Source organism: Sebastes umbrosus, chromosome 16, assembly GCF_015220745.1.
Source record: "Sebastes umbrosus isolate fSebUmb1 chromosome 16, fSebUmb1.pri, whole genome shotgun sequence".
NCBI lineage: Eukaryota > Metazoa > Chordata > Actinopteri > Perciformes > Sebastidae > Sebastes > Sebastes umbrosus.
The window spans coordinates 2287989-2315787 of NC_051284.1; the positions used below are offsets into that span (position 1 = coordinate 2287989).

Below are 27799 nucleotides of genomic sequence, written 5' to 3' on the forward strand. Positions count from 1 at the left end.
CAATTATACTAAACCTTATAATTTCCAGAATACTATAATTTTACATGCTGCTTCGTTTCCGACTGTCACTCATCTTGTCTGCTATTCGCGCACCGCACTCCTCTCTCTTTCTCTCCTCCTCTCCCTCCTGCTCTGTACCTGTAGACCGTCAGCACTTTGCACAAACCCCGCCCCTCTCTGCTTAATGGTTTGATCCTTGTCTGTCATCACCTGATTGGTTGCATGGACGTCATTAACTCAACATTCAGTCACAGTCAGTGCATGCATGGCACAGAGAAGATCATCCTATCATTCAGCCTTGAATTAATTAAAATAAAAAAAAACGTCTCTCGGACGGGAGCCGGCTCTTATCGTTCACTTAAAAGAGCCGGCTCTTTGAGCCGGTTCATTCGCGACCGACACATCACTATTACATATTCTACAGATTATATGTCAGAGTCAGTACAATATAACACTGCACCACAAAATGTGAGACTTTTTGTTAATGTCTTACAAACGTGCAAATATGACGAACAGTTGGGGTTTTTCGTGCAAAATGCACTTGAACACAAGAGTCCACTTTGTGTAGATTTTGCGTTGCTTACATCATTTGCTGTTGACTTGTCCTTCATGCTTCAAGAGTTTTTGATAAATGTGATTGTAGCCTCGGGTTCTTTTCTTTGGTGTGTCAACAGCTGATAAAAAAAATGAGAAAAATTGTGTCTTAATTAGGAAAACCCTCAGGATGCAGCTCCAGCTCCGTCTGTGACCTCAGCACTCTGATTCTGACACAATTCAATGTGATTCTGATTTTTACCTGTGTCAGGCATCGGGTTGCATCTTTAAATGTAACTTTGTGATCTACTAGATGTCTACAGTCTGCCTGCAATAATACAATTACAGAGCCAATGTTTAACCCGTTAATAGTCTCCCCTCCACCCCCCCATAAAAAAAATCTATGGAAATGATTATTTTTGTAATTGGTGCATTCCTTATTTGATTTGTGTAAGGGTTACCACACACAATGATTTTTTTTTATTCTTTTAAATAATGATGTTGTTTTTATGGATTATGAACCTCTACCGACCGGTTACTGTTGAATGTTGGTTGACAACCAAATGTCATTTTCAACAATGTGCACATATTTGTCTCCATTAATGTAACTCTAACACAAATGATTTATGGATTTTATGGAATATAGCAATGTGTAAAACCCAATAAATAAAAAGCTTTACATATAACATGAACATACAACATCTGTTAAAGTTAACATCTGGCTTCTGTCTCCACTGGGAAAAGTTACAATCAGCATTCATTCTCAGGACAAATGACTCTGCAGTAGTGAGGTATTTATCGGCTCCAGCTCCGATCAGCAGTGATGGAAACATGACACCCGGGTGGACACAATCATTTTCACCCCTTTTCTGGCACGATGCTATGAGACATGCGTTGAAATGAATTTATAATAAAATCAACATGGATTTGGACAATTATTAGAATTTATTAAAATACAAAACACACAATAAATATGCTCTCCTCAAAGCCACCAGACTCCAGTCAGACAACAGTATTTTTTTTTTTACAGTAATTTTCGATGATCATCAAAACATACTTAATTCAAACTCGACAGAAACAAAATAAAACTCGTCATCAAACCGTCTTTGTTGGTCTTTCCACTGTTCCAACAATCACCAACTCTGGTTTGAGTGTTTGAAAGAGAGACAGAATAAGGAACAGATATAAAAAAGGAGTAACCACCGTAACATTTTCCACTGTTTAGTAACTCTGCTTCTGGTGCCGGTCGGCGTGTTGGCGACGCCGAACGACACAGCAGAAAAAAACAGAAAGGCATACTCATCTACTGGCAGTGAGAAAGGAGTCTATCGCCTATTTTAACGGGTTTTCCTGTGTTTAAAGAAACCTGCATATACGTGCTAATTTTGTTGGAAAAAAACTGTATCTGTCTACTGTTGGCTGCTGAGCAAAAGTGTACAGTATAGTGGATTTATCAGAGCTTTTTCTCTGAAAACAGCTGCCTGCTGCTGCCTGAAACAAGGTTGATGAGGGCAGAGTCTATGGTCCAGAAAACCAAAACAATGAGCAAAAAAAGGCTAAAAAGCTCAGTAGTGCTGAAGGAAACTGCAGAATTAGTTCAATGGGCTATAATTATCTGTGTTTGTCACCACGAGAGACCAATTTCACATTACACATATTCATCTGAACTATTGATAATATGAAAATATTGATAAGTGCGATAAAAATAACAAAAAGTCAGGTTAAGTATAGGATGTTTTTTAAAACAAGATATCACAGTTCAAAATTTTGTTTCTGCTACATAACACTCAGGCCACTTTAGGCCCTCATGCTTCTGCGTTTGACCTGCCCATATGGACCTGCCTCATTTTGAACCAGGAAAAACACTGGGTATAGATATACTTTCTGATACCATGCCTGCCCGTCTCTTTGAATATATTCTCCGGAATGCTGCTGGCAATGCTGAATTTGGATAGGTATGTAAATGTGCAGAGCCTTACCTATTTTCGAATGTGCCATTTGATACGAACATATTGGGTTTCACTTGCAACCCCGTGCACAACTCATGAATAAGATATTGATTCTTTAGTGTCTTGTCTTTCCAAGCGATCACAGAGTGGAGAGAGCAGCACTTCACATCCAAGACGGCAGATGGTACAACTGTTTGGGCGTCAACTGTTGCACACATTTCTGCTGCCTCTTTAAATTAGTATTACTTCAGTATCCGTTGCCGTGACTCCTGGAGGAGATACGGTGGTTGTTGACAGTGCGTGTACTGCTTTGAAGTGAACTGACCCTTTGCTTTCAAACTCCAATTGAAAGCTCCATGGTGGAGTCCTAAACAGAGGGATGACCCACTGTAGTGACAATGATGAGCAGAGTGATGACGGAGCAGAAAAAGCCAACAAGAACCAGAAGAAGAGAAGTAAAGGAGAAAAGCATGTGTCGTTCCCCCCTGATGAACAGATAGTATCCGGCTTTGCTGAGCACAGGGACACGGACAGAAAGGGTAAGCTGCTGTTTAACTATGTGTGGAGTCTGATATAATATCACCTTAATACCACAATGTCATTTTGGTGAGCTTTGGTCATCTGCATTAAAGTCACCAAAAGCCAACAAAAATCCTCCTTAAAACACAACATATTCTTTTTTTCATCCTCGCATAAATAAATACAAAATACTGTGATCTACAGTTCATTTAATCCTTTTGGGTATAATTTCAATAAGCAGTTCTTCTGACCTTGAGTCACAGCTGAGATCAAACTTTAAAAGACTGTCCGTGGTTTTATTTACCTTCGTTTTATCAGCCCTAAAATGTATTAAACTAAAAAGGTTTGAAATGCCATCCAGCTTTTGAAGGATACACAAGGATCAAAATGTTTAAGTGTTTCCGTCATAAAATCCTCTGTAGTCTCTCACATCTGGAATGTCCTATCCCATAAGGCCGTGGTTGATAAACTGAGGTGCCTGATTGGGTGATTTATTGTTCAGACAGACATTCATGTCCTTCTCACTTCTCACTGACTGCCATCTTCCTTGTAGTATACACACACACACACACACACAACACACTTTACCGTATGGCATTTCTTAGCCCCTTAAGCACTTTGGAATGGTTGCTGGTGGCTCACTGGGATGCAGAGACATTAAAGCAGTGAATGAGTGTATTCTTCTATTTTAGTTGACAGCTGCCTCACCTTGACAGAGGTAATGGTGGCGTACCAGCAGAGCTGCAGCAGACACCAGGTCCAACCCAGAGAACACATCCTGCAGCAGCTCCAGGTACACAGCTTCACTATCACTGCTAGTCTTTGTACCTGTCAGTCAAACAGCACGAGGCAAGTCTTTTTTGTTGGGTTTACTGCTGAAGGTTGAGTTTTTCTGTGGGTGGTGCTGGTTTCAGTGGCTATCACTGCTCATTCTGTAAGTTACTGTAGAATTGTGCCAAACTGTAGGGATGTCACAATACCAGATAAATGTAGTAGTCAATACCTATACCAGTGGAATTCAATGATTCTCGATACCCAATTGGATGCCACTGTAAAAAAAAAAAAACATTAAACACACAGAGCTAGTGTTAAAGTTAAGTTAAACAGCTCATAATCCTCTCTTTATTATCTATTTTACATTGCTGTGAAAACACCTCCTTCAAACAACTGCATTTATTCAGGTTTCTTGTCAAATACTAGATTTTACAAGATTTCATTTGAACACATCATGATGAACGTTATCATTGGTAGTGTCTAGAAGGGAACCCACAAGTTGGGGAAACCCTCACAAGATGGTTATGGTTAGGCATTGATCTGGAATAGTTAAAGGCAGGGTTGACGATGTTCTCCAGTCTACACTATTTGTTCTATTGGTTGAAATGGTCTTTACAACCCGACAGCGATTCATTACTGATGAGCTCTGAAAAAGGACCGGAAAAGAGCTGTCATCTGTCGCCGCCGCACGTTTCCTGGAGAACGGAAGAGAAAACTCAGCCCTGCCGTAGCACTGCCCAGCGTCAGTGTTAGGGGCGGGCCATGGGGGTCCAGGCCCATCCAAAAAGGTCACTGTGCCCCCTCAGCTGAATTCTCTCCTGACAAAAAACTAAACTGAAATAACAGCTAGGCTATAAGTAACATTAAGTCATTCAGTTTGGTAATGGAAGGAATAAACACTGCAATGCAAAATAAAGCACAAAACAGTGATAGTTTTGCATCTAGGAAACAACTAGGACATGTACTTGGGCTTGATTACATTGTTTTCTATTGGAGTGTCCTAACTGGCCGCGAGCAACACGGTGCTGCACAGCAACACAGCAACACGGTGCTGCACAGCTCGGCGTGACGTTTTGTCTGAGCTTCTATCGGATACCTTGTTCCTATTTTTTCCTGTCACTCATAGTGAGAGGAACGGCTGATTAGTTTAGATAAAATGAGCCGAGAAAACCGGGTCAGTTGTCCTGGATGTAAATGAAAATATTAACTTGATTACTGACACCTTCAGCACAAGCACTGACGATCGCAGTTATATGTAATAAAGTTCACTAGTGAAACTTTATTACGATCTACCTGTCAAAAAATATAACAGCCACCTCACTAATGGTTCAAATAAAACACAAACAGACAGCGCAAAGAGACAACTATGGAAATTGTGGGAAATATGAACCGTTTCAGTAAGAAGCCTCGTTTTGATCCGCTCCGTTTGCGTGTTTGTTTTTTTGGTGTTTTTTTTAATCTAGCTCAATAGAAAAAATGAGACAAAGTAGACCTATAAACCTAGTGCATTAAAGCAAAATTAGGACCAAGAGAGTAAAAAGCATCCTGTGCTCCTCTCACATCTTACTTCTTCTACCTGTTTGGATTATTCTGTTCAGTATTGTGGAATAAAACAATGGACTAATGTTACACTACAGCAGGCTGAGCAGGGACAACAACTGGTGAGTGAAACATCCACATTTAGTCTTTATTAACTTAAATTATAGTTATGAAGAAATCAGTCAGACTGTTAGATTAATGTGTTGTTTAACTCCATGTTAACTGTATCTCCCTGTTAACTGTATCTTGGCACCCACGTGAGTGCACATTTTGACCCTGGCATGAGCAAGACGCAGGGCGTGCCTGAGGAGTTATCTGTAGCCTCCAGTACCTCCTCATTTCACTACCAATACCATAATGAGGTGGCAGTTGGCTGGAGAAGATCACTAGATAACAACCTACTTGCTCTTGGCTATATTGTATGTTATTATCAGTAAATATCACAAATAAAACATGTGTTTTCTGATAATAAAAAAAAAGATAACAAGTAGCCTACTACTAACCCATCTTTGAGGTGGTTAGTCTCCAGCTCCAGTCTGATCTGGAGCTCACAGCTGATATGTTCCTGGTTTGTTTACATGATGTAACAGAAGTGCAGATTTAACGTATTCAGTGGACAGAGAGCGTCCAATGCGCGATGCAGCGCGATAGTCGGACGCTCGCTTCCAGTTAGGACACGGTGTTAGTTTATAACCTGATTTTATGGACATAACAGCATGTGTATGCGTGCGTGCGCACCTGTGCGCATAAGTGGCAGTATGTATACACCTCTCTGTCAGTTTATTTCTTTCATGAAACATGATAATGTTAAATATACACTTAATAAAGGCTATATGAGGTGAAAAAAATGCCCCCCCTGTCAAAGTTGATTGCCCGTCCGCCCCTAACACTCTGGCGCCGACCCTGGCACTGCCGCGGTTACTTGTCATGAGGTAGCGTTGTTGAGTTGAGGTCCTCTCTCCGCTCTGTGTCTGTGAAGTAGTTACGATGCGGCGGTGCTCGTGCATGTGTGTGTGTGTGTGTGGGGGGGGGGGGGGGGGAGGCGTTGCCTTGGAAGGAGCCCCGAGGGTAGGGGGGTGGGTGTTTAGACGGAGCTCCTGAGGCCATGCTACTTTCAAATTATGCTAGCTTTCCAACATCGTCGACCCTATCTTTAAGGTTAGGATAGGTTGTCGGGCAGCGAGTTTTTTGCAGATCACAGATCAGATTTTGCATTTTCCGCATACCTTCTAGGCACGACCGTTAAAATTTACCTTTGCCCAATAGTAATTATTGCTGAATAGAGCTGGCAGCGGTGCGCTGACTGCAGTGTATGAGCACAACAGACAACGGAGTCCCCAGTTCACCCGTACGGGAGCGTATGCTGCGTTCACTGTCTCCAGTTCACCGTCCGAGAGCGTTAACTTAGCAGCCACGATACTGCGTGTAGTGTCACAGACATGCAGACACTTTCCCAGTAAAAGTCTCCACCGCACATTTGGTTTAGTTTAGCAGGTTGTCAGCTGTGTGTCAGATTAACGATAGCGAGAGTCCGACAAACAGTGTGTGTGTTTGTGCTACGTTAGCGCCTGTAGCTCTGCTGTTAGCTTCGTGCTCCCCGTAGTCACACATACAGTCTGTCAGCGCAGTGAAACTACAGCAAGTTTCTGACAGACCGTGTGTGTGTTGTCGGTGGCGTTATAGCTGTGAACGTAGGTGAAGCAGACAGTTTGTGTACACTTTATTTGTCGGTGAATAAATGCTACGAGGCTACAACTCCTCCGCTCAAGCAAGCCATAGACGGGAGCCAACTTCCTGTAACTGTAACTCCGACTCAGACTCACTTAAGGTGGACCAATGTGTCCCTTAAAGTGGTTTTTAATTGATTATTAACATTTCTTTTAACCATTTTAACCGATAACGTTAATCGGTTAAAATGCTTAATGTCGGTTAATGGTTAAACGGTTAATTATTAACATCCCTAGTTGACAAAAACAATCTCACAACAAGGTCAACTCTGTAGCTGACCTGGAGCTTTCCATCAAATCATTTGATCTTCCTCAGCAGATGGAGTTGCGCAGTTGTCATGAAGCTATACATGTTCTAATCAATATTTTTTCTGAAATAATTCAATTCTGATACACAAAATGTTTATTATGTATTATAAGGTGGTCAATCAATTAAAATATTGTATCGCGATTAATCACATATCACACATGTCCATAGTTCGCAAATTAATCGCACATTTTTCATCTGTTCAAAATGTCTGAGAGATCTGTCAAGTAGTTAATACTCTTATCAACATGGGAGTTGGCAAATATGCAAATGTATGTATATATTTATTATTGGAAATCAACTAACAACACAAAACAATGACAGATATTGTCCAGAAACCCTCACAGGTACTGCATTTAGCATAAAACAATATGCTCCAATCATAACATGGCAAACTGCAGCCCAACAGGCAACAACAGCTGTCAGTGTGCTGACGTGACTTGAGGTCAGAGGTCAAGGGACCCATAGTTGGTACCAATAGACTCTTTAGGTTTTCTAGTTTCATATGATACCAGTATCTTCAATCTAACTTTAAAACTGAGGCTGCTACAACCGCCGAAAGATTGATATCACAAGTTGCGTTAATGCATTAAAGAAATTAGTGGCGTTAAAACGAATTTGCGTTAACGCATTATTATCGCGGTAACTTTGACAGCCCTAGTATGCTTCAATTGAATTGTTCACAACTCACCGGCATGCCGTGCATACTTTGACATGGAGTCCCTAGGAGATTCCGATTAAAGCTGAAGTAGGCGAGATTGGAGCAAATATGAATAAAAAAAGTTATCTTTATAAAACTACTTTATTTAAACTCGCTATATCGTGACAATAGTACATGAAACAGGTAACCTGAAAAAAATCATGTTCCTCTGTGTCCTCCGGTGTCCTCCGGTGCTCCTAATGACATCTGCAAGATTTCACAGACCAGAGGAAAACAAGCAGTAAGTGCTGATCTGAGGTCTGCTGTCCAGCTGCTTTCTATGAGAGCCGGCTGTCAATCACTCGCGAACTCCGACCACACGGTCAAACTAGGCAGCACTGATCAAATATGAATCAATATTCTGTTACTGTAATGCCTATTTCTCACCTCAAATGTTCTCAGAAACATCTTGTAGTGTACTGTTTAGCTGTAAAATGGACCGGAGCACAGCCAATAGGAACACTCTCTCTCTGAAATGACCAGAGATTGGTTAAAGTCTCCCGTCATAGCTAGATGTTCTAAAGCCTGAAAACAGAGCCATGAGGAGGTGCAGAAGTCTGGTTTTCTCTCAGAACACTTGAATTACAATATGCTGAAAGGTTATTATGGAATTTTTGCCCAATGATGTAAAAAATATACTGCCTACTGCAGCTTTAAAGGGTCACAAGCTAAAAAGTTTGGAAAGATTAGTTTAGTATAATAATCCCTGTGAGTGGATGCCATTTGGTACATCGGGTCAAAGGTGAACCAAGTTGTTCTGGGTATTGATTTTACCGTCTGATCATCTGACCACTTGTGTTTCTTGCTTCGTTGGACCCTATTTTCAATTATGTTGCTGCGTATTGAAATCTCAGCTAATAACTTTGCGAGTAAAATGTCATCATAACTGGTAGAACCGATGTTTGGATCTGCAAAAATACCACCGTAGTAGTAATAAACCATACATATTCCTTTAGGTTATGATCTGTAAATGCATAAAAGCCCTATTAATTTAGTTTCCAGCTTGATTCTACTGAACATGATTTTTGCCATGAAACTGAACCCATAATCATTACCAGTTCAAAAAAAATGTAATTAGTGACAGCAGACCCTCATGCTAGAGGTCTAAACTCGAAAACTGCCTTAAAAGAAGTGTGTGTAACCCTTTTCTTCAGTGCAACATCAGCAGATCTGCTCATAACAGAAGTGTACCATGCAGATATAATACAGCACTCCAGAAAGGATCAATAATAACACTCTAACCTGGTGCAACTCAAGCCTCATACACTGTCAGAGCAGATCCGACTGCAAACTCAAGCTTTTATTAAAACATAGGCACCTTCATGTAGCAGCACAAGCTCATAGACACACAGAAATAGTGATTTTGAAGTAACACCACACAGTGTATGTGCACACTGTGACACAGTGAGTGTGTATACACACTTACTAGAATCCCTTGGATAATTTGGATCATTTGGTTCCATCAGCCTCAATCAGGCTTATTGCTGCAGTGCGCTAACAGCATTACATCCAAACGAGAGGCTAAGGGCAGGTTAACTGCAGGGCTCAAGTTAGTGTCAATGCAAATAATTCACAGCTGCAAACAACACGTGCAGAATGTCTGTTATGTAAGTTGATATTGAGGAAGAGGCGATTATTGATTTATAAATATTTGTTGTTGCAGTGATTTGATGATAATCTATTTTCTCTCTTTCTGTGATTCATACGTTTTTCTTTTTTTTCAGTCGGTTTGTCATTATTTTACACAAACACATTTACTGTGTGTATTCATTCAACACATTCTCAATCCCAACTCGTCAAATACCGACGCTTGGTCAGTGGCCCTACGCTTCAAACTATGACGCTCTAGGTACCCCTCTAGTGTCAGTTTAGGACGTGTCAGGGACAGCGTGTCACTTTCTGCTTGTTACGTGCATAGCGTCTTTTCAAAATAAACTTCTATGTTCACAGGAAACGTACAATTTCTGCTCATTACAGGCATACAGTCAACTTTTTAAGATAAACTTCCAACGTAGGTTTACTTAGTCAAGTGTTGTTTTGCTTGTTGAGTTTTCTTGTAAATTAACAAAACCTCTGTTTACATTGTGTGTATCCTTCAGCTCTAACACACGTGATGAATGTATTTCTTTCCTCGTAAAACATCTGAAAAGATGTTTTTTTTAACATTTTAATTCCTGTATTGTTTTCATCCATGTGTAAAGCTGGGGACACACCGAGCCGACATCAAAGAACTAGCGGCGACGAAGGCCACAAGTTGAGTCGCCTCACGTCACCTTAGTCTTGGCCAAAAATTTGCACTCGAACACACCGCAAAGGCTACAGCCGACGGGCAGTTAGCACGTACGTTCTGCGCCTGCATGAGAGGAATTAACTCTCTACACCAGCAGGTGGCGGTAGTCTGTATTCATCATTCAAAAAGGGAAACAGGAAGACCGAGGACGGAGGAGTCAAGCCGTTATTATGATACGTACATGAAACAAAGCGCCGTCTGCCGAGCATTTTCACACCACTCTCACTCACCGCTTAGCTTCATTCCAGATGTTCATGTCGCTGTGAAAATATCCGTGTGTTGGAACGATCAGTTGAGATGAAGATGAACAATAAGAAGAGTCTTCTGTGTTTTTCCTCTTGACTTTACTCGTTGGCTTGCTTTCCTCACTTCCGTTTCTCTTCTCGTGCACTGATTCGTTTAAGCTGAACAGCCAATCAGAGTGATTTCTCTCACCGACGAGCTCCGGACCGATTCAACACGCTGAATCTGCAGAAAAAACTCATACGGGCAGACTAGAGCCGACGGTGCGGGACACACCGCAAAAACTAGACCGACAGACGCTCAACGACAGCCTCAAACTGACCGACGGCCAACCGTGGGCTTGGTGTGTCGGGACCTTAACAGTCTTCTTCTTCCCTGCCTTTATTGGCACATTACCACCACCTGTAGAGCAGAAGGACAGTGTGAAATGAGGACGTGTTCACTGCATAAAAACACCGCAGCCCCCTCTATTACTGCAATGAGACCACTGCGTTAGCACTTGGGGTGCAATGGTACGTGTATTTGACCCGAATTGTTCAGTACAGTAAATGATTTTCATGTGTTTGGTGCACCATAAGAACACAATAAATACTGTTGAATTAGTTTAATACAGTCTAATTATTATTTGGGAGGGCTTTTAATGCATTTATTAGGTAGTTCCAGTAGATGACAGGAAATGACGTTGAGAGAGAGATGCAACGAGTAGCACATGTGGATATTGTGCTACAACATCTTCTGATTGCTTTATTGCGTATTTTCTCTTAAAATATTATTAATGCAATGAAAAGAAAATCTATCTATATTTGCAGATGTATTGCTCTCAGAATGTTTAATTCTACATTAAGTGGTACTGATATCAGAAATCCCATATTGGTCTTTACATTTGCACACATACAGTATATCACAATCACACGAGCATACACTCTCAAGTGCAAAAAAAAAAGAAATCTCTCTCAGACACACACACGCACACACACACACACACACACACACACACTCTCTTCTTCCTCTCCAATAAAATAAACTCACTTATTCTCTCTTAGCTACACTTGAAACACACAGTCTGCCATTTATAATTCATTTTATGTACATACTTACTTTACTTGGACCAGCCATGTTAAAGCACGCTGCTCTCTACCCCCCCTTGCATAAATTTTACTTGAGATCAAGGGGAATTATTTGTGGAAAATTAGAGACTTAGCAGTGCTTACATTAAGCATACAGCCGCCGTATTATCTCCGAGGTGCTAATGAACCCAGATGCATTGGAAAACTAATGTAGGTGGTCCTCCTGAAAGAATAAAATATGTATGGTTAAGCATTAGCTAAGAGGGGCAATATTTAGACCAATGGGGCTGCATGCAAATGAATCCATAATAAGACGATGCAAAACGAAAAGAGGAACGCCTAAAGAGCAAATTTATTAAATGAGGTCTTTTCAGGCGAGGGGCGATTCCCCCGAGGACCAGCGTTGAAGACTATTTAAAGCTTTTTTTTTATTGCACCCTTGGGCCCCTTTGCACTCCTTTGAAATGTTGTAAGTGGATAAAACAGTATTGCTGTTGGTGACATCTTCATAGGAGTGGTAAACAATAATAGGTTGGAGCCAGCGGGGTCTAAGGCCGCCGTGCTTAAACTCTCTGATTTTTACTGTGCAAACTGTGAAGTCTGCGTCTCTCCGCTCCGTGTTTCTGTTTGGTTCGCTCCGCGATTAGAAAGGTAATTGAGATGATCAAGCTCCGTCTCTCTACATGACTGTTTTGGCACGAGGGAAGAGCTTAACTGCAGTTATTTATATTCAAATTGAGAAACTGTGGAACACATTAGGAGCTAATACAGGTGGTACTGTGAGGTTCAAGTTTCCTTAGGGAGAGAGGGGCGATTCGATTGACTGATCGATCAGCATTTTGGTCTTTAAGTTAAAATGAATTAAAAAACGAAAGCACTTTAATGTAAAGAAATATACCCAAGTGCACCCAGATACAAAATAATGAATCGATGTCTGAAAAGGTGTAGAGCTTATTATGCCTACTCCTCCCACAATCCAAATGTACAAGATTCTGTCCAGACAATAAATACAAGTTAGTTCTGTATATACACGCATGTGCAGACACAATACATGCATAATGAATTTCCACACATATACAGTACAAATACATACACACGTTTACGCATATTAAGAGATCTCAGACTTTTGCTTAAATTCCACACTACACTCGACCATATTTTTGTAATTTAGATGTGTTTAACATCTTTAAGGAATAATTTCCGCTGACAGTCACAATGACTCTGTGATATCAAATAAAGATGTTGCCTCACTAAACCAGGGATGACCGTGCAAAATGTCCCAATTACAGATCTTTCTAGTGAGCTGTTGTCCTGCAAATTCACAAGTCTGTTCCAAAGCCAAGCATTCTCACATTTGTTCTCAAGAGTCTCAAAAATGGTCATGATCAAATAGCTTGTGTTTGTACGTAGATCTGCATATTCCATACACTACGCTGTTCACTACGTAGGCTTACACTATGTAGGCCTACACCTTCCGTACACTACGCCATACACTATGTAGGCCTACACCTTCCGTACACTACGCCATACACTATGTAGGCCTACACCTTCTGAACACTACGCCGTACACTACGTAGGCCTACACCTTCCATACACTACGGAGGCCTAAACTATGTAGGCCTACACCTTCCGTACACTACGCCATACACTACGTAGGCATACACTTTCCGAACACTACGCCGTACACTACGTAGGCTTACATCTTCTGTACACTAGGTAGGCCTACACCTTCCGTACACTACACCATGCACTACATAGGCCTACGCCTTTCGTACACTACGCCGTACACTACGTAGGCCTACACCTTCTGTACACTACATCGTACACTTTGTAGACTTCACCTTCCGTACACTACGTAGGCCTACACCTTTCGTACACTACGCCGTACACTACATAGGCGTACACATTCCATACACTACGCCGTACACTATGTAGACTTCACCTTCAGTACACTACGCCATACACTACGTAGGCCTACACCTTCAGTACACTACGCCATACACTATGTCGGCCTACACTTTCTGTACACTACGCTGTACACTACGTAGGCCTACACCTTCCATACACTACACCGTACACTACGTAGGCCTACACTTTCCGTACACTACGCCATACACTACGTAGGCATACACCTTCTGTACACTACACCGTACACTACGTAGGCCTACACCTTCCGTACACTGCGCCGTACACTACATAGGACTACACCCTCCGAACACCACGCCATACACTACGTAGGCCTACACCTTCTGTACACTATGCCGTACCCTATGTAGGCCTACACCTTCGGTAAACTACGCCATACACTACGTAAGCCTACACTACATAGGCCTACACCTTCTGTACACTACGCCGTACACTACATAGGCCTACACCTTCCGTACACTACGCCATACACTACGTAGGCCTACACCTTCCGAACACTACGCCGTACACTACGTAGGCCTACACCTTCCATACACTATGTAGGCCTACACCTTCCATACACTACGCCATACACTACGTAGGCATACACCTTCTGTACACTACGGCGTACACTACGTAGGCCTACACCTTCTGAACACTACGCCGTACACTACGTAGGCCTACATCTTCTGTACACTACGTCGTACACTACATAGACCTACACCTTCTGAACACTAAGCTATACACTACGTAGGCCTACACCTTCCATACACTATGTAGGCCTACACCTTCCATACACTACGCCATACACTACGTAGGCATACACCTTCTGTACACTACGGCGTACACTACGTAGGCCTACACCTTCTGAACACTACGCCGTACACTACGTAGGCCTACATCTTCTGTACACTACGTCGTACACTACATAGACCTACACCTTCTGAACACTAAGCTATACACTACGTAGGCCTACACCTTCTGTACACTACGCCGTACACTACGTAGGCCTACATCTTCCGTACACTTCGTAGGCCTACACCTTCCGTACACTATGCCATACACTATGTAGGCCTACACCTTCCGTACACTACGCCATACACTATGTAGGCCTACACCTTCCGTACACTACGCCATACACTACGTAGGCCTACACCTTCCATACACTAGGTAGGCCTACACCTTCCGTACACTACACCATGCACTACATAGGCCTACGCCTTTCGTACACTACGCCGTACACTACGTAGGCCTACACCTTCTGTACACTACATCGTACACTTTGTAGACTTCACCTTCCGTACACTACGTAGGCCTACACCTTTCGTACACTACGCCGTACACTATGTAGGCCTACACCTTCCATACACTATGCCGTACACTACATAGGCGTACACATTCCATACACTACGCCGTACACTATGTAGACTTCACCTTCAGTACACTACGCCATACACTACGTAGGCCTACACCTTCAGTACACTACGCCATACACTATGTCGGCCTACACTTTCTGTACACTACGCTGTACACTACGTAGGCCTACACCTTCCATACACTACGGAGGCCTACACAATGTAGGCCTACACTTTCCGTACACTACGCCATACACTACGTAGGCATACACCTTCTGTACACTACACCGTACACTACGTAGGCCTACACCTTCCGTACACTGCGCCGTACACTACATAGGACTACACCTTCCGTACACTACGCCGTACACTACCTAGGCATACACCTTCCATACACTATGACGTACACGCTGTAGACGATGTAGGCCAACACTAAGATGTAAACTATGATGTACACTAGATAGGCCTACGCTAGATAGGCCTACACTACGTCGTACACTTTGACGTACACTATGAAGTACACTGTGAAGTACACTACGACGTATATTATGACGTACACTACGCCGTACACTACGCTGTACACTACGACATACACTAAGACGTACACTACGGCGTACACTAGATAGGCCTACGCTAGATAGGCCTACACTACGTAGGCCAACACTACGTTGTACACTGTACACTACAACGTATATTATTACGTACACTACGCTGTATACTACGACATACACGACTACGCCATACACTACGCCATACACTATGACATACACTACAATGTACACTACGTAGGCATACACTACGCCGTATACTATGCCGTAAACTATGCCGTAAACTATGCCGTAAACTATGCCGTACACTACGCCGTACACTACGCCGTACACTACGCCGTACACTATGCTGTACACTATGCCGCCGTACATTGACGACGGACCTCTGTTTGGTTGCCAATGAAAGGCTCCAGTGAGTGCTTTGTTGAAGATGATGTCAGAGCTATTTCACGCGGTGTCGCTATGACAATCAGCTGAGATCCCGTCTACACTGAGGGGTTACTATCTGCAGTGGAAAATGAAATAGAGTTCAGTACTGGTACCGAAAGTGAGTTGAGTCGAGTCAAGTTGAGTCGAACCATGCAGTGGAAATGAGGCATAGATGGGATATCAAACCATCAGTCGTGTGACAGAAATTTCTCTTTTTATTTGATGAAGTCATACAACCAAAGCACTGTATATTTTTAAGAGAAATCTCTTGGCAGAAATTATTATTATTCATTATTTTCATGAAATCGCAACAAATAATTCTTTATGAGAATGAATTTTTACCCAGACTCGTTACTTCTCATATCACAGTGTACTCTCACACATTCACAAATCGGTCGAGGCAGATGGCCGCCCACCCAGAGCCTGGTTCTGCCCAACGTTTCTATTTTCTGTTGTTGGGTCTCTAAATTATAAAGTACGGTCTAAAACCTGCTCTATATGAAAACCGTCTTGAGATAACTTCTGTTATGATTTGACGCTATATAAAAATGAATAAAAAAATTCATAGAAATGAATTGTCTTCCCAGAATTTAGATCACATAAACCAGTTTGTGTGTCACCCATGTGCTAAGTGTGATTTATTGATGGATTTATTTTAGGTTACAGAGGGAAAAAAAATTGTTTCAAGGGGTTTAAGTGAAGTATTTTCCAAACACAATAGGATTGTAAATCAAGCAAGCTCCGACTAGGAGTTTGTATTCTTTCCATGATGTTTGGAGAATAAGCTCAGAATTAGTTGCATGTTGGCAAATCTTCTAATGAATAGCTTAGTGGTTGTTTCCCTTGCAGATTATTCAGTTGAGTGGACTGAAGAGAAATCAATTACCGCAACTTAACTTTCATTATTTATCCCACAGCTAAGGAAAAAAAAAAAAAACGGCCTTACATGACAACGTGCCTCTATTAAATTCATAGGGTCAGATTCAATTCCCAGAAATGTTATTTTGCCGGGATAAATCCCTCGGGGGGATCCCTCCAGAAATGAAAAGACAAGAGAAAATCTGTTTTTACAGACCACCGCTGCTTTCTCAGCTCTTTTGATTAGCATTAATGTTGCACTGCGGAAGTCTGCCGGCACAACTGTTATAGCTCCTCACACACACGCACACACACACACACGCACGCACACAGAAAGCTATATCTCTCCCTCCCTGCGTAATTCTAAAGGGAACATTTTTTTTCTTTTAAATTAAATGCATGCTGATTGTTATTGCGCCCCCCCCCTCCTCCCCGTGTGGAATAGTCTGCAGCGAGGTAAATGTCACTAAGTAAGTGCCACACTTTTTCCTTGGTGGTTGTTAGCAGGTTTTGCATACAAAATAAAAAGCACAGAGAGGAGAAGGAGAGGAAGGGGGGGGAGGTGGGGGGGGTGGAGGAGTGTTCCTGCATGCATCTGAATGCGAGCGCTTATCAGGGAACAGCAGGGGGACCGGACATATGTCGCTCCTCTCATTACAGGCCGAGACAGCGATAACGGGGCGGTTAGTGGCGCATTTGAAATGGTGTACAGCGGCAGCCGCGGCGATCACACGGAAAAAAAGAGAAGCGGGGAGTATGGGTCGGGATGAGGATCACCACGGGACCCGCCGCTAACACACTCCAGTCTGTCATTCAGACGGCCTCCACACACACACACACACACATGGCAGCCACAACATGCTTTATTTAAAACACACTGACTCCGCAGCCTTTCCATTGTAGTTTTACACAGTTCTGCTTTAATGCCGTTTGGGAAACAGCATGCATAACTGAGAAAGGATAAAACCTCGTCTACGTGTAAAAGAGTCTATTTTACATTCTCTGCCTCTAATTGAATTCGGAGCAGTTGCAGTTAAACTGAATGGCATGTGTGATGCACTATTGGTGGTGCACTATTAGGCTGAATTGAATTTGCACGGTCGGGTGGTCGCACAAGTAATATGAGTGCTTTTGTAAGTAGGATAATATTACAGGCCTGGACTCACTGAGGGTTCACACAGGGGGAGACGCTCTGTCACCAAAACGAGCAAATGTTTAGGGAAAAAGCCTGAATCATACAAGTCAAGTCAACTTATAAAGAATCTCTATACAAGCTCATGCATGTGTAAAGAATATGTTAATCATGTGACTCACATTTGAATAATCTGTAGTTGCTGTAGTCTTTAATTCAGAACTCCCCCAAATGACTGCATTTGTAGAGTCACTGAGATTTAAAGGGTCAGTTCAACCACATTACAAAAAATGTACAGTATTTTTTGACTCACTGTAATCCAGCCATACAGATAGTTTGGGTTTTATTTCTCCAGGTTTTCCAACACAGTCTCACGGGAGTTTATGAAATAGTCACGAAATTTAATCTATTTGATTCGTGTACGTAGACACAAATTTCCCTTTTTTTTCCTGAAGCTCAGCACGACTTTCAACGGCGTATTTTTAATGCGTTTTCCTATGAATGTCCAGCAACGTGAGACACACGCATCAATTTCTGCTCAAGTCTTTACAAAATAAAACTACTTAGTTCGGTTTAGGAATAGATGGTTTGGGTTAAAACAACTCTGGAAGAGCTGTAACTTAAGTACGGAAGTTACGTGACAAATAAATAAACTTTGACTTGTGGTTTCACACGGGACACGAACACCATCCACCCCGACCCCCCTCCTTACTCTTTATACTTCCCGGTTCACAATTACGTGGATTACATACAAATTGATTTCGTGCTGACCATCACAAAAAATATGTGAAATTCACATCTATGTACACAACTCAATACATTCAATTTCGTGACTATTTTACAAACTACTATGCGACTATGTGCTGTGTTTTCAGATTTCTTCCTCCATCTCAGTTATGTTTCATGTTTCTTGGAATTTGGGGGTTGTGGGTGACTTTACATTCTACAACTATAACTAGAACACACACATTTGAAAATGGAAGTTCATTCTTGACTGTTTGACCACACGCGAATGGATGTGAACTTATACCTAGGTGACCTAGATCATGAATTCACATGAACTAGGTCATCAAGTGACCTAGGTGACCTAGGTCACATGATGACATCTTTAGTTTTTCCGTGGGTTTTGTTAAGAAACAAATGTAGAATATGATCATATATGTAACCTTTAAATGCAAAGAATGAGTTAAGTGCACTGAATGTCTGGGAGGATGCTTGTTGAAATATATCTATAAATGAGCAGCATTTCAGGATCAAAATATTGACCATTTTGGTATGGATCCGTCCATCATGGAAAAAGAGACTTGAGAAAAAAGGAGGCAGAGAAGGAAAATGTGTGTGAAAGAAGGATGTAATGTGAAGATTTGAGAGCACAGATTTAGAGTTTGGGTGTTTATCTGCTCACTAGCCGCAGTGAAAGGTGGACAAAAAAGTTAATTTCCAACATTTCCAATTATTTTTAACGCAACTAATTTCTTTAACGCATTAACGCAACTTTTAGGTTGTAGTGGGCTCAGTTTTAAAGCTAGAGTGAAGGTACTGGTATCATCTGAAACCATGTCATACTAGCTTGTCGTGAAGGAGGCTATATAACTCTCTAAACTGGCACGGCCATTTTCAAAGGGGTCTCTTGACCTCTGACCTCCAGATATGTGAATGTAAATGGGTTCTATGGGTACCCACAAGTCTCCCCTTTACAGACATGCCCACTTTATGATAATCACATGCAGTTTGGGGCAAGTCATAGTCAAGTCAGCACACTGACACACTGACAGCTGTTGTTGCCTGTTGGGCTGCATTTTGCCATGTTATGATTTGAGCATATTGTTTTATGCTAAATGCAGTACCTGTGAGGGTTTCTGGATCAATATCTGTCATTGTTTTGTGTTGTTAATTGATTTCTAATAATAAATATATACATACATTTACATAAAGCAGCATATTTGTCCACTCCCATGTTGATAAGAGTATTAAATACTTGACAAATCTCCCTTTAAGGTACATTTTGAACAGATAAAAAATGTGCAATTAATCGCGATTAAATATTTGAATCGATTGACAGCCCTAGTAGAAACCCCAAATAAAAGTGTGAACCTGGAAATGAGCATGATATGTCCCCTTCAATGACCGAAATAAAGGTGAATCACATCAAATCAACTGTGTGTGCCAGCGAAAAGAGGATCCCTGAACACAGACTGATTCTAATGCTGCACTTAGAAAGGCTGAAACAAATTCTCAGATTCAGAAATGTTACAAAAAGTGTACATTTATCGTGGTGGCTATAGCGTGTTATTACTCCTTATTTTTTATGATGATGTTTTTGAAAATATAGTCATCAATTATTCTCATAAACAATCAAATTACAGTATAGGTTGCCTGTGCTCCCCGTTTTTCTCTCTCCTTCCCTCCAATATTAACGCTGATAGAATCACACAGTGAGAAACTTGCAGAACTAAATCTAAAATTCAGCAGAGAGTTAAATGTACAACACACACTCCGAAACACACACACACACACCCTTCCAACCAAGCACTCGCCACTCAGCCTTGAATGTGTACATTATTTCTGACATCAACCATTTAAGGGGACAGTATATTTTACACAAAGTGGCATTAATTAAGTCGCTAAAGGCCCGCTATCATGTATTTCAAAAGCAGTGCGGTCGAACAAAGGCGGTGACAGAGGGAAATACTGTGAAAGTCAATTAGAATTTTATGTACGTTTTTAGATCTCTCTCTCTTTTTTTTTTAAATGATAAATGAAGTTACTAATTTTGCCTGTGCTCTTTCTAGACACTGCAGCTTTAATTGCTAATTGTTAACAGCGAACGAATACATTTGCATATTAATTAGCTCCCAATTTACATTTTTAATTTGCTGCCTTCAAAGGGTGTGAGATAAAAGGTCGTGTTATTTTAAATAATTTATCCTTTATTGCAGAAAAGATGCTGAAAGGAAAATGTGGGGGGGAGGGATTTTTTAACCCCTAAAAGCTCTGAAAATGCACGTTAAAAATACATACAATATATATTTATTTATATATTTTTTTGTCAGTTAATTAAATGGGCTAAGGAGAAAAATGGTGCACTCAAAACAGTTTTTAATACAAAGCCACCTGGAGGAGGCAGAGCAGCTCTGGACGGTTGAGTGAAGAATATAGTGAATGCACCAGAGATGACTTCTGTGGAAGTCAAGTTTGGAAACCAGATCCCCCCCTCTTCTCTGTCTTTTCCCGCCGCCTGTGTGTGTGAGACAGAGAGAGAGAGAGAGAGTGTGTGTGAGGGAGGGAACGCTTTTCTTTTTATCACTCCATTTTGTCCTCTCTCCCTCCTGACACATCAATTGATTTGGCAGCCGGCGCCTTCGGTTTCCGTCTTTCACCACGAGGCAGCGGCGAGCGGAGAGGGAACGAACAAGTTCAGAAATTCATTAAGATGAAAAACAGCCGCCGCTGTATTTCTTGTGAGGAGGAGGAAGTGCTGTGTGTGTTTCTTTCTTTCTCTTTCTCCGTGCATGTGCGTGTGTATATATGTGTGTGCGTGTTAGTGCGTGCACATTTGGGAGTGTGATATGGGTAGCCAGCCAGTTGCTTGCACATTCTTGCTGAGCATCGTCCATTGGCTCGGTGCCACAAACAAAGCGGTTTCACAAGCAGTCGCTAGCCGGACGCCAGCACACACTGACACTTTTTTTTTTTTTTTTATGCTGTTGCGACAGACCAAACAAAAATTCAGAGGTGGCAGCAATGCGTACAGAGTCAGAGGAAGAGATGAATGGAGCAAGCTGGACACTCAAAACATGCCTCTATACTCCAGCTGGAAATCTGGAAACTTTTCTTGTCCTCGTGCTCAAAAGCCAACCGGCTTGAGGCCGTTCTGAAAAAAAAAAAAATCCTGGGCGATGTGTACCCAGCAACTCTCACCACTGACAAGTTTGTAAAAACAAGATTCCTCTAGAAGACACAAATGATGCTGAAACCGCTGAAGCATTACAATTAAGCACGATAAAATAGCCCTCTGATGCATATTGTGTTCTTTAAGGAATCCCATTTACACATTCTAATATCTGATGACGTGTTTAGCAGAAGAGTAGAGCAGGAGTAGTTCTAATGTTGCATTTTGGGATGAGAAGCAGAGCCGTATGTGGCACAGAGCCAGAAATCATCAGATACATGTGACTGTCTAACAGCTTTGAATCAGGAGAACTGATACAAGCATCTGCATGAAGCTCTTAAGGAGCATAATTCATGCTTTTATTTTCATACTGTATGTATTCCTAAACTGATTTTTAATTAGTTATCTCAAGGCAAAGTTGTGCTGTCACAGTACAATAAAAATCTATGATGTAAAAAATGATGTTTCTGCTATAATACTCAATAATGGACACAGGTACATGTTCTGGTCTGAAGGGGTGAAAGGAACCTGAAGACAGTGACAGTGAGAGAGGATGTTAGTGGTCTAGAGCCAACACACAGAACATAATAGAATATCTGCCATGTGACGTGTCGGGTGGAGGTCAGGAACAGGACAGAATAACATCTAGCCACACAAATACACTGTATTTCTTATGGAAAGGCAGAAAAAACGATGCATATCTCTGTATTGCGACCAAAACAGCAGCTTCCTAAGGTTCATGAAGTCCATTTTTAAAATTACTCAATTATTACATAAAGAAACTCGTGACCATATGAATGTTAATTGCAACTTTTCTAATGCATACGTTGCTTGTTTTCACTTATAATTGTCGTAGATAAATTAGATTTATTTTTTTCTTATATTTTTTTGGAAGACTTCCAAATAAAATGGTGAAATATTAAAGAATTAATGCAGTAATAAACACACACAGAGATGCATCGGCCAATCAAATATCTGCAAGCGTACATCCTTGGTAAATTACTGAAGTGTATGTAGCAAATGTATTATAAATAAAATAATAATACAAATAAAATGAGTGTTAACTGTCCAGGGTTGTAAAATTATTCCTCATAGTGTTCATTTAAAAAAACAAAAAAACAAACATGCCGTAGACAGATAAAATAAAACCGAATAAAAATGCATGTTAAAGATGTCAATCTTTCATCATTGTAATTTGTTGTATATTTGGGATCAAATTAATAAAAGAAATTGAGTCAATGAGGTGAAATTGGATCTGCACTCCTTCCTATCTGAGCTCACAGTGACAGAAAACCTGCTCTATTTTTATAAAAGCACTACGTGTTAAGCACATACACACACACTGTGAGTATGTGCATGTAGACACATTTGTGCATAAGTATGCGTGTGTGTGAGTGTGTGTCTCAGTTAAGATGATTACGGGTGGAAATTCAACCACCTCTACCAATTACACACCAGCCTCTTGTATACATAAACAGTGCAATTTATGTCCCATTGATCTGTCTAATTCTTTCAACAGGAGCACATTATGGCCGCCGTCTTTTTGTCTCCCGCCCTGCTCTCCTCTCTGCGGCACGAGAGCCGAGCGAGGAAAGCCTTCCAAGTCCTTTTGTACTTCCCGTGTCCCTTTGAACAATGAATCATATTTAGCAAGGAGAGAGGAAACAAGGCGCTGCTCGCAAAATACGAAGGCGGCAATTCAGTGAGCCAGCCAAGATAAGTCGGTGTAAAGGAAGGCAGTCAGGAAGCCGGGGTTTGACTGACATGAAGGTGGTGACATGGCTGAGACAAGACTTTACGGGGCCCTGAGCAGAATGGGGCACCCCACACCCCCCAATATCTTTTTATTGATAAAGAGCACGAAAAAAAATAATAGCAACAAATCAGCATTTAAGATATTAAAGCCCCTGAAAACTCGCTTTCAAACCTTTGGGGTTTCTTTATAACATTAAAGGTACAGTGTGTAGTATTTAGCGGCATCTAGTGGTGCGGTTGCAGATTGCAACTAACTGAGAACCCTTCCTCTCACTCCCTTTCCAAGTTGTATAACGTGAGCCCCCGAGTGCAAAACCCGTGGTAACGCCATTCACCTCGCTCAGATGCCATCAGTACCATAATAACACCACTTTAGGAGCAACGGAAATCAGACCGCGGCTGGCGGAACCAGGTTTAACACTTTGTGGCTCATGTTACCGCAGTTTCACAAGCGTGTCGGAGAACTACGGTGGCCTTCAAGTAACATAAAAAGGCTCATTTTCAGGTTCATACTTGTATTTTGTGTTTCTACTAGAACGTGTTTACATGCTGTAATGTTAAAAAAAAACTTTATTTTCCCCATCCTTTATGCCTGAATATACCTGTATTTACCCTTTGTCTGAAACACTCCGTTTTAGTGCATTTCAATGGAATTGCAATGGAATTGCAATGGAATTGTGTTGCTAGGTAACAGCTTGGGTCTATGTTTACTTCCTGTCAGCTGATGTTATTTACATCCACTGCAACAGGAAATAAACTGGGACGCATTTAGAATGTTTACGTTTAAAAACCGTGTAATGGTCTAAATATTGTATATTTGTGACATCACAAATGGACAGATGGCTTGTTTCAAACGCTCAATTTTTGAATACGGGCTGCGTGTATTTCTCCGTATCTTGAGCGTTTTGATAGTTTAACAGTATATATACAGCACTTAAACCTGCTTTATAATATAAAAGACATGAAAATCTCACTTTTTACAATATGGGACCTCTAAAGGCTCTCTCTAGAGCCAGTGTTTGGTTTGTCCAACGATTTATTAGTAGTTCAACAATCCCCAAAAAATATATGTATTTGCTCAGGGCCAGTTTAAGGCATAGGCCACATAAGCGGTCACCTAGGGTGCCACCGTCTGGGGGGTGCTGGTCACAAAAAACAAACAAATTAAAATTAAAAAATAATAAAAAAAAGCCGGTGGACGCTCTTTCTAATTTTCTGATTTGAGGTAACAAATACATAAATAAAGAAAGAAATACGCTTTTCACCCCCTGTAACTCTTGTTGTAGCGAAACTGACTAAACACTTTTAAGCCAACAATATTAGGGACCAATTGTTTATTAATAATATATCAAATACAGTTATTTATGAAAATAAATATCTTAATTTTTGTCATAAAACCATTGTGATGGCTGATGTGTGTTGCGATTTACGGGGCTAGGGTTAGGGGTCTGGGGGGGTTGAACTCCAAATCCGAATTTTAGGGCACCAAAAGGGCTAGAGCCCGGCCCTGTATTTGTTATTAGGAGTTTAACTATCACAGACTCTGCTAATCTGCTTCATCCTGACACAGTGAGGGTTTGGTTTGATCAGTAACAGCAACAACAAACCTCACAACTGTCATCAGATTTTGATTAAAATGTTGCTAAATCCTGATTGCTGCACGGAAATATATGACAACACATTTTTTTCCCAACTGAGCAAACAGAAATCTCTAATATGAATTAACCAAAATTGTTGTAACTTTTCTGTTCATATAAGACCCACATCGCTCCGAGTAAGGAGCTGATTGAGAAAGTTGTTTTTCGGGGGCCTTTAGAGCAAAGTAAACACCATATTTGAACCCTACAAAACTAATTTAAAATGTACAAATATGTAAAACAACAATGTACTGTAATTAAAAGCATTCAAATAAAAACAATTAACACCTAAACAATATGTTTAATACAATTTCCTTCCTGTGAAAAAAATACAAATGAACAGAGGAAACCACAGAGAATTCATATTTTTTAATTTGCTCACTTCTGGGGCCCCCTGGTGGTTGTGGGCGGCCTCTAATTGATGCTTCCACCAAGTGATATTTTAAATTAATATGCAGGTTTTTTTTTCACATTTGACAGTTGTCATACTAAACATCCAAATATCTCCCAGAACTGTGTTCTTATGAGACAGTTCTTCATTTGAATCCAGACTGGTGAAATGCTCTCAGGGTAGCAGCTGTTGACCTCAACCTGCCCTAATCAATGATCAGGTGCATCTCTGATACATTATTGCCTTTAAATAACGACATAAAGAACCTGTTGGTTGCTGTCGGAGAGGAACCGGAGGTGAAACATGGCCAAAATCGTCTCCATATATTAGCCCAACCCTACTCACAATGATCCCATGTCACAGAATCACATTTTACCATCATCTATAAAAGGAGGCTTAAAAAAAAAAAAATCGTTGTTCCGTTCCCTGTTTTGCTTGTCAGGAGAAAAAAAAAGAATCTGTGTTTTCCACCATCCGCACAAATCTGCCACCTCCGGTGATTGATGCAGTCAAATTAGATGTATGTGGAACACTGGCTCTGGCAAATGAACACATCAACTGATGACCAGCTGTTTCTAATTATTATACACTGGTTAATTAGGACGCCGTGTCACCATCAACGGCGGCGGTAAACTGTGTGAAATTCATAATTCATGCTCTGGCGTCCAATAAGCCTCCCTGATCAAACCGGTACAGTGTGGCATGGATGGAGAGGCCGTGCGGAAAGAGACTGGGGAGGGCGGATGGTGCACTGCTGTTGCCAAATATCTGTGTGTGTGCGTGTGTGTGCGTGTGTGTGTGTGTGTGTGTGTGTGTGCATGTTCACGCCTTTCCCTCACACCTCCTGCTTCTACCCCTCTCTCTGTCTCTCTCTCAGCAGGGTGTGTGTGTAGGTGGCAGTGTGAAATGTCTGGATCTCAAAGGTAAGCTGAACGCCTCACTCCGTCATTATTAAATATGATTGAGGACTTTATGTGACATTCATGATACACTGAATGATTTTGTAATGTTTTACATATTCAATCAAAGTGGTAATTATAGAAAATATGTAACAACAGACCAAAAATATCAGACAATTATTTTGCACACAGAACAAAAAAAGAAATCCATGATACATTTGAGTCAATATATAAATGTGTATTTTTGATTTGTTATCTCAATATATTTCTGTGTCTTAAATGTTGTCTTGAACCAAGTGTGTTGGTTTATGAAATAAGTCAGTGAACATTGTATTGTTTGCCGCAGTTGTTTATTAATTTTCATGTGTTCATCATAAACCCTATACAGAACTTCTATTGAAAATCTGCCATAAAAACCCTGAGTGGAGATAACTGCTGGGTTGTCCTACACCATCACTTGACTCTATGGGAGGGGAAGGGGATTTTACTGGTCCTTATGCAGTTCCAAATCTTCTAGAATTTTCTAGAAATGCATATGATTGTGAATATATAATAATAAATGCAACAACACGGAATAAGGCAGATCACTAGCAAGAAAATCCTCCTCATTTGATTTTCCAACCAAATGATAAACCTAGTTCTTATTCTGGCCTAAATCCTACTTTAATCTCAGCCCTAGCACTAACTGGAACCTGAATCAGTGCCTAATGAATTTAATAATGCATAACCATTACCCTAAGTCAATCTGATTCAAATACTAACCCCGATGATGATTTTCATGATTTACATGATTAGCCTTTGTAAAGTATATTCAACTAAATCGAATCCCAAAAGCTCAAATTTTAACCCTGAATCTAAAAGAACTGAATTTGAATGTAACCCTTAAGGCCTTTACACACCGGGGGCGTGACACCAGTGAAAATTATATATTTACATGTTTTATTGTGAAAGGTAAGAACGGAAGAAATGGATCTGGTCTGCTGGTTTGTTTGTCAAGGTTGACAGGAATAGTAAAGTTTTCTGTCCTGGTTCGGACTACAGAGCCTCCGTGCTGTTGTTTTAATCCTTATTAATATAGGCGCAACGCAACGCATACCACATGTGATTGGTTCATGGTTTTATTCGCGGTGCGAAAGCTCAGAAAATCGTCCGCGTTCCGAAAAAGATTATGACGCGGTTTAAATTTGACCTTTAAACCCAAATCCTAAACTAAATTTGATTTCAGCCCTTACATTGAATCATACCTAATACTTATTCAAATCCCAACTGTATTTTTAAACTAAATTTGATTGTAGCGCTTAAACTAAACCTAATCCTAGCTCAAAAACATAACCCCAGACCGGGCCTAG

The 27799-nt window shown here is 41.0% G+C and overlaps 1 protein-coding gene across 1 annotated transcript in view; it reads left to right on the forward strand.

Annotated features, from left to right (window-relative positions):
- The first annotated feature begins 2547 nt into the window (after positions 1–2547).
- The window catches only part of si:dkey-288a3.2 (protein phosphatase 1 regulatory subunit 37), a 90496-nt gene continuing 65244 nt past the window's right edge, over positions 2548–27799 (forward strand). Inside the window, exons 1-3 of the mRNA XM_037796185.1 lie at positions 2548–3022; positions 3695–3795; positions 26429–26474. Coding sequence (XP_037652113.1) covers positions 2863–3022; positions 3695–3795; positions 26429–26474 — 307 coding nt within the window. The 5' untranslated portion in view covers positions 2548–2862. The remainder of the gene's footprint in view (positions 3023–3694; positions 3796–26428; positions 26475–27799) is intronic.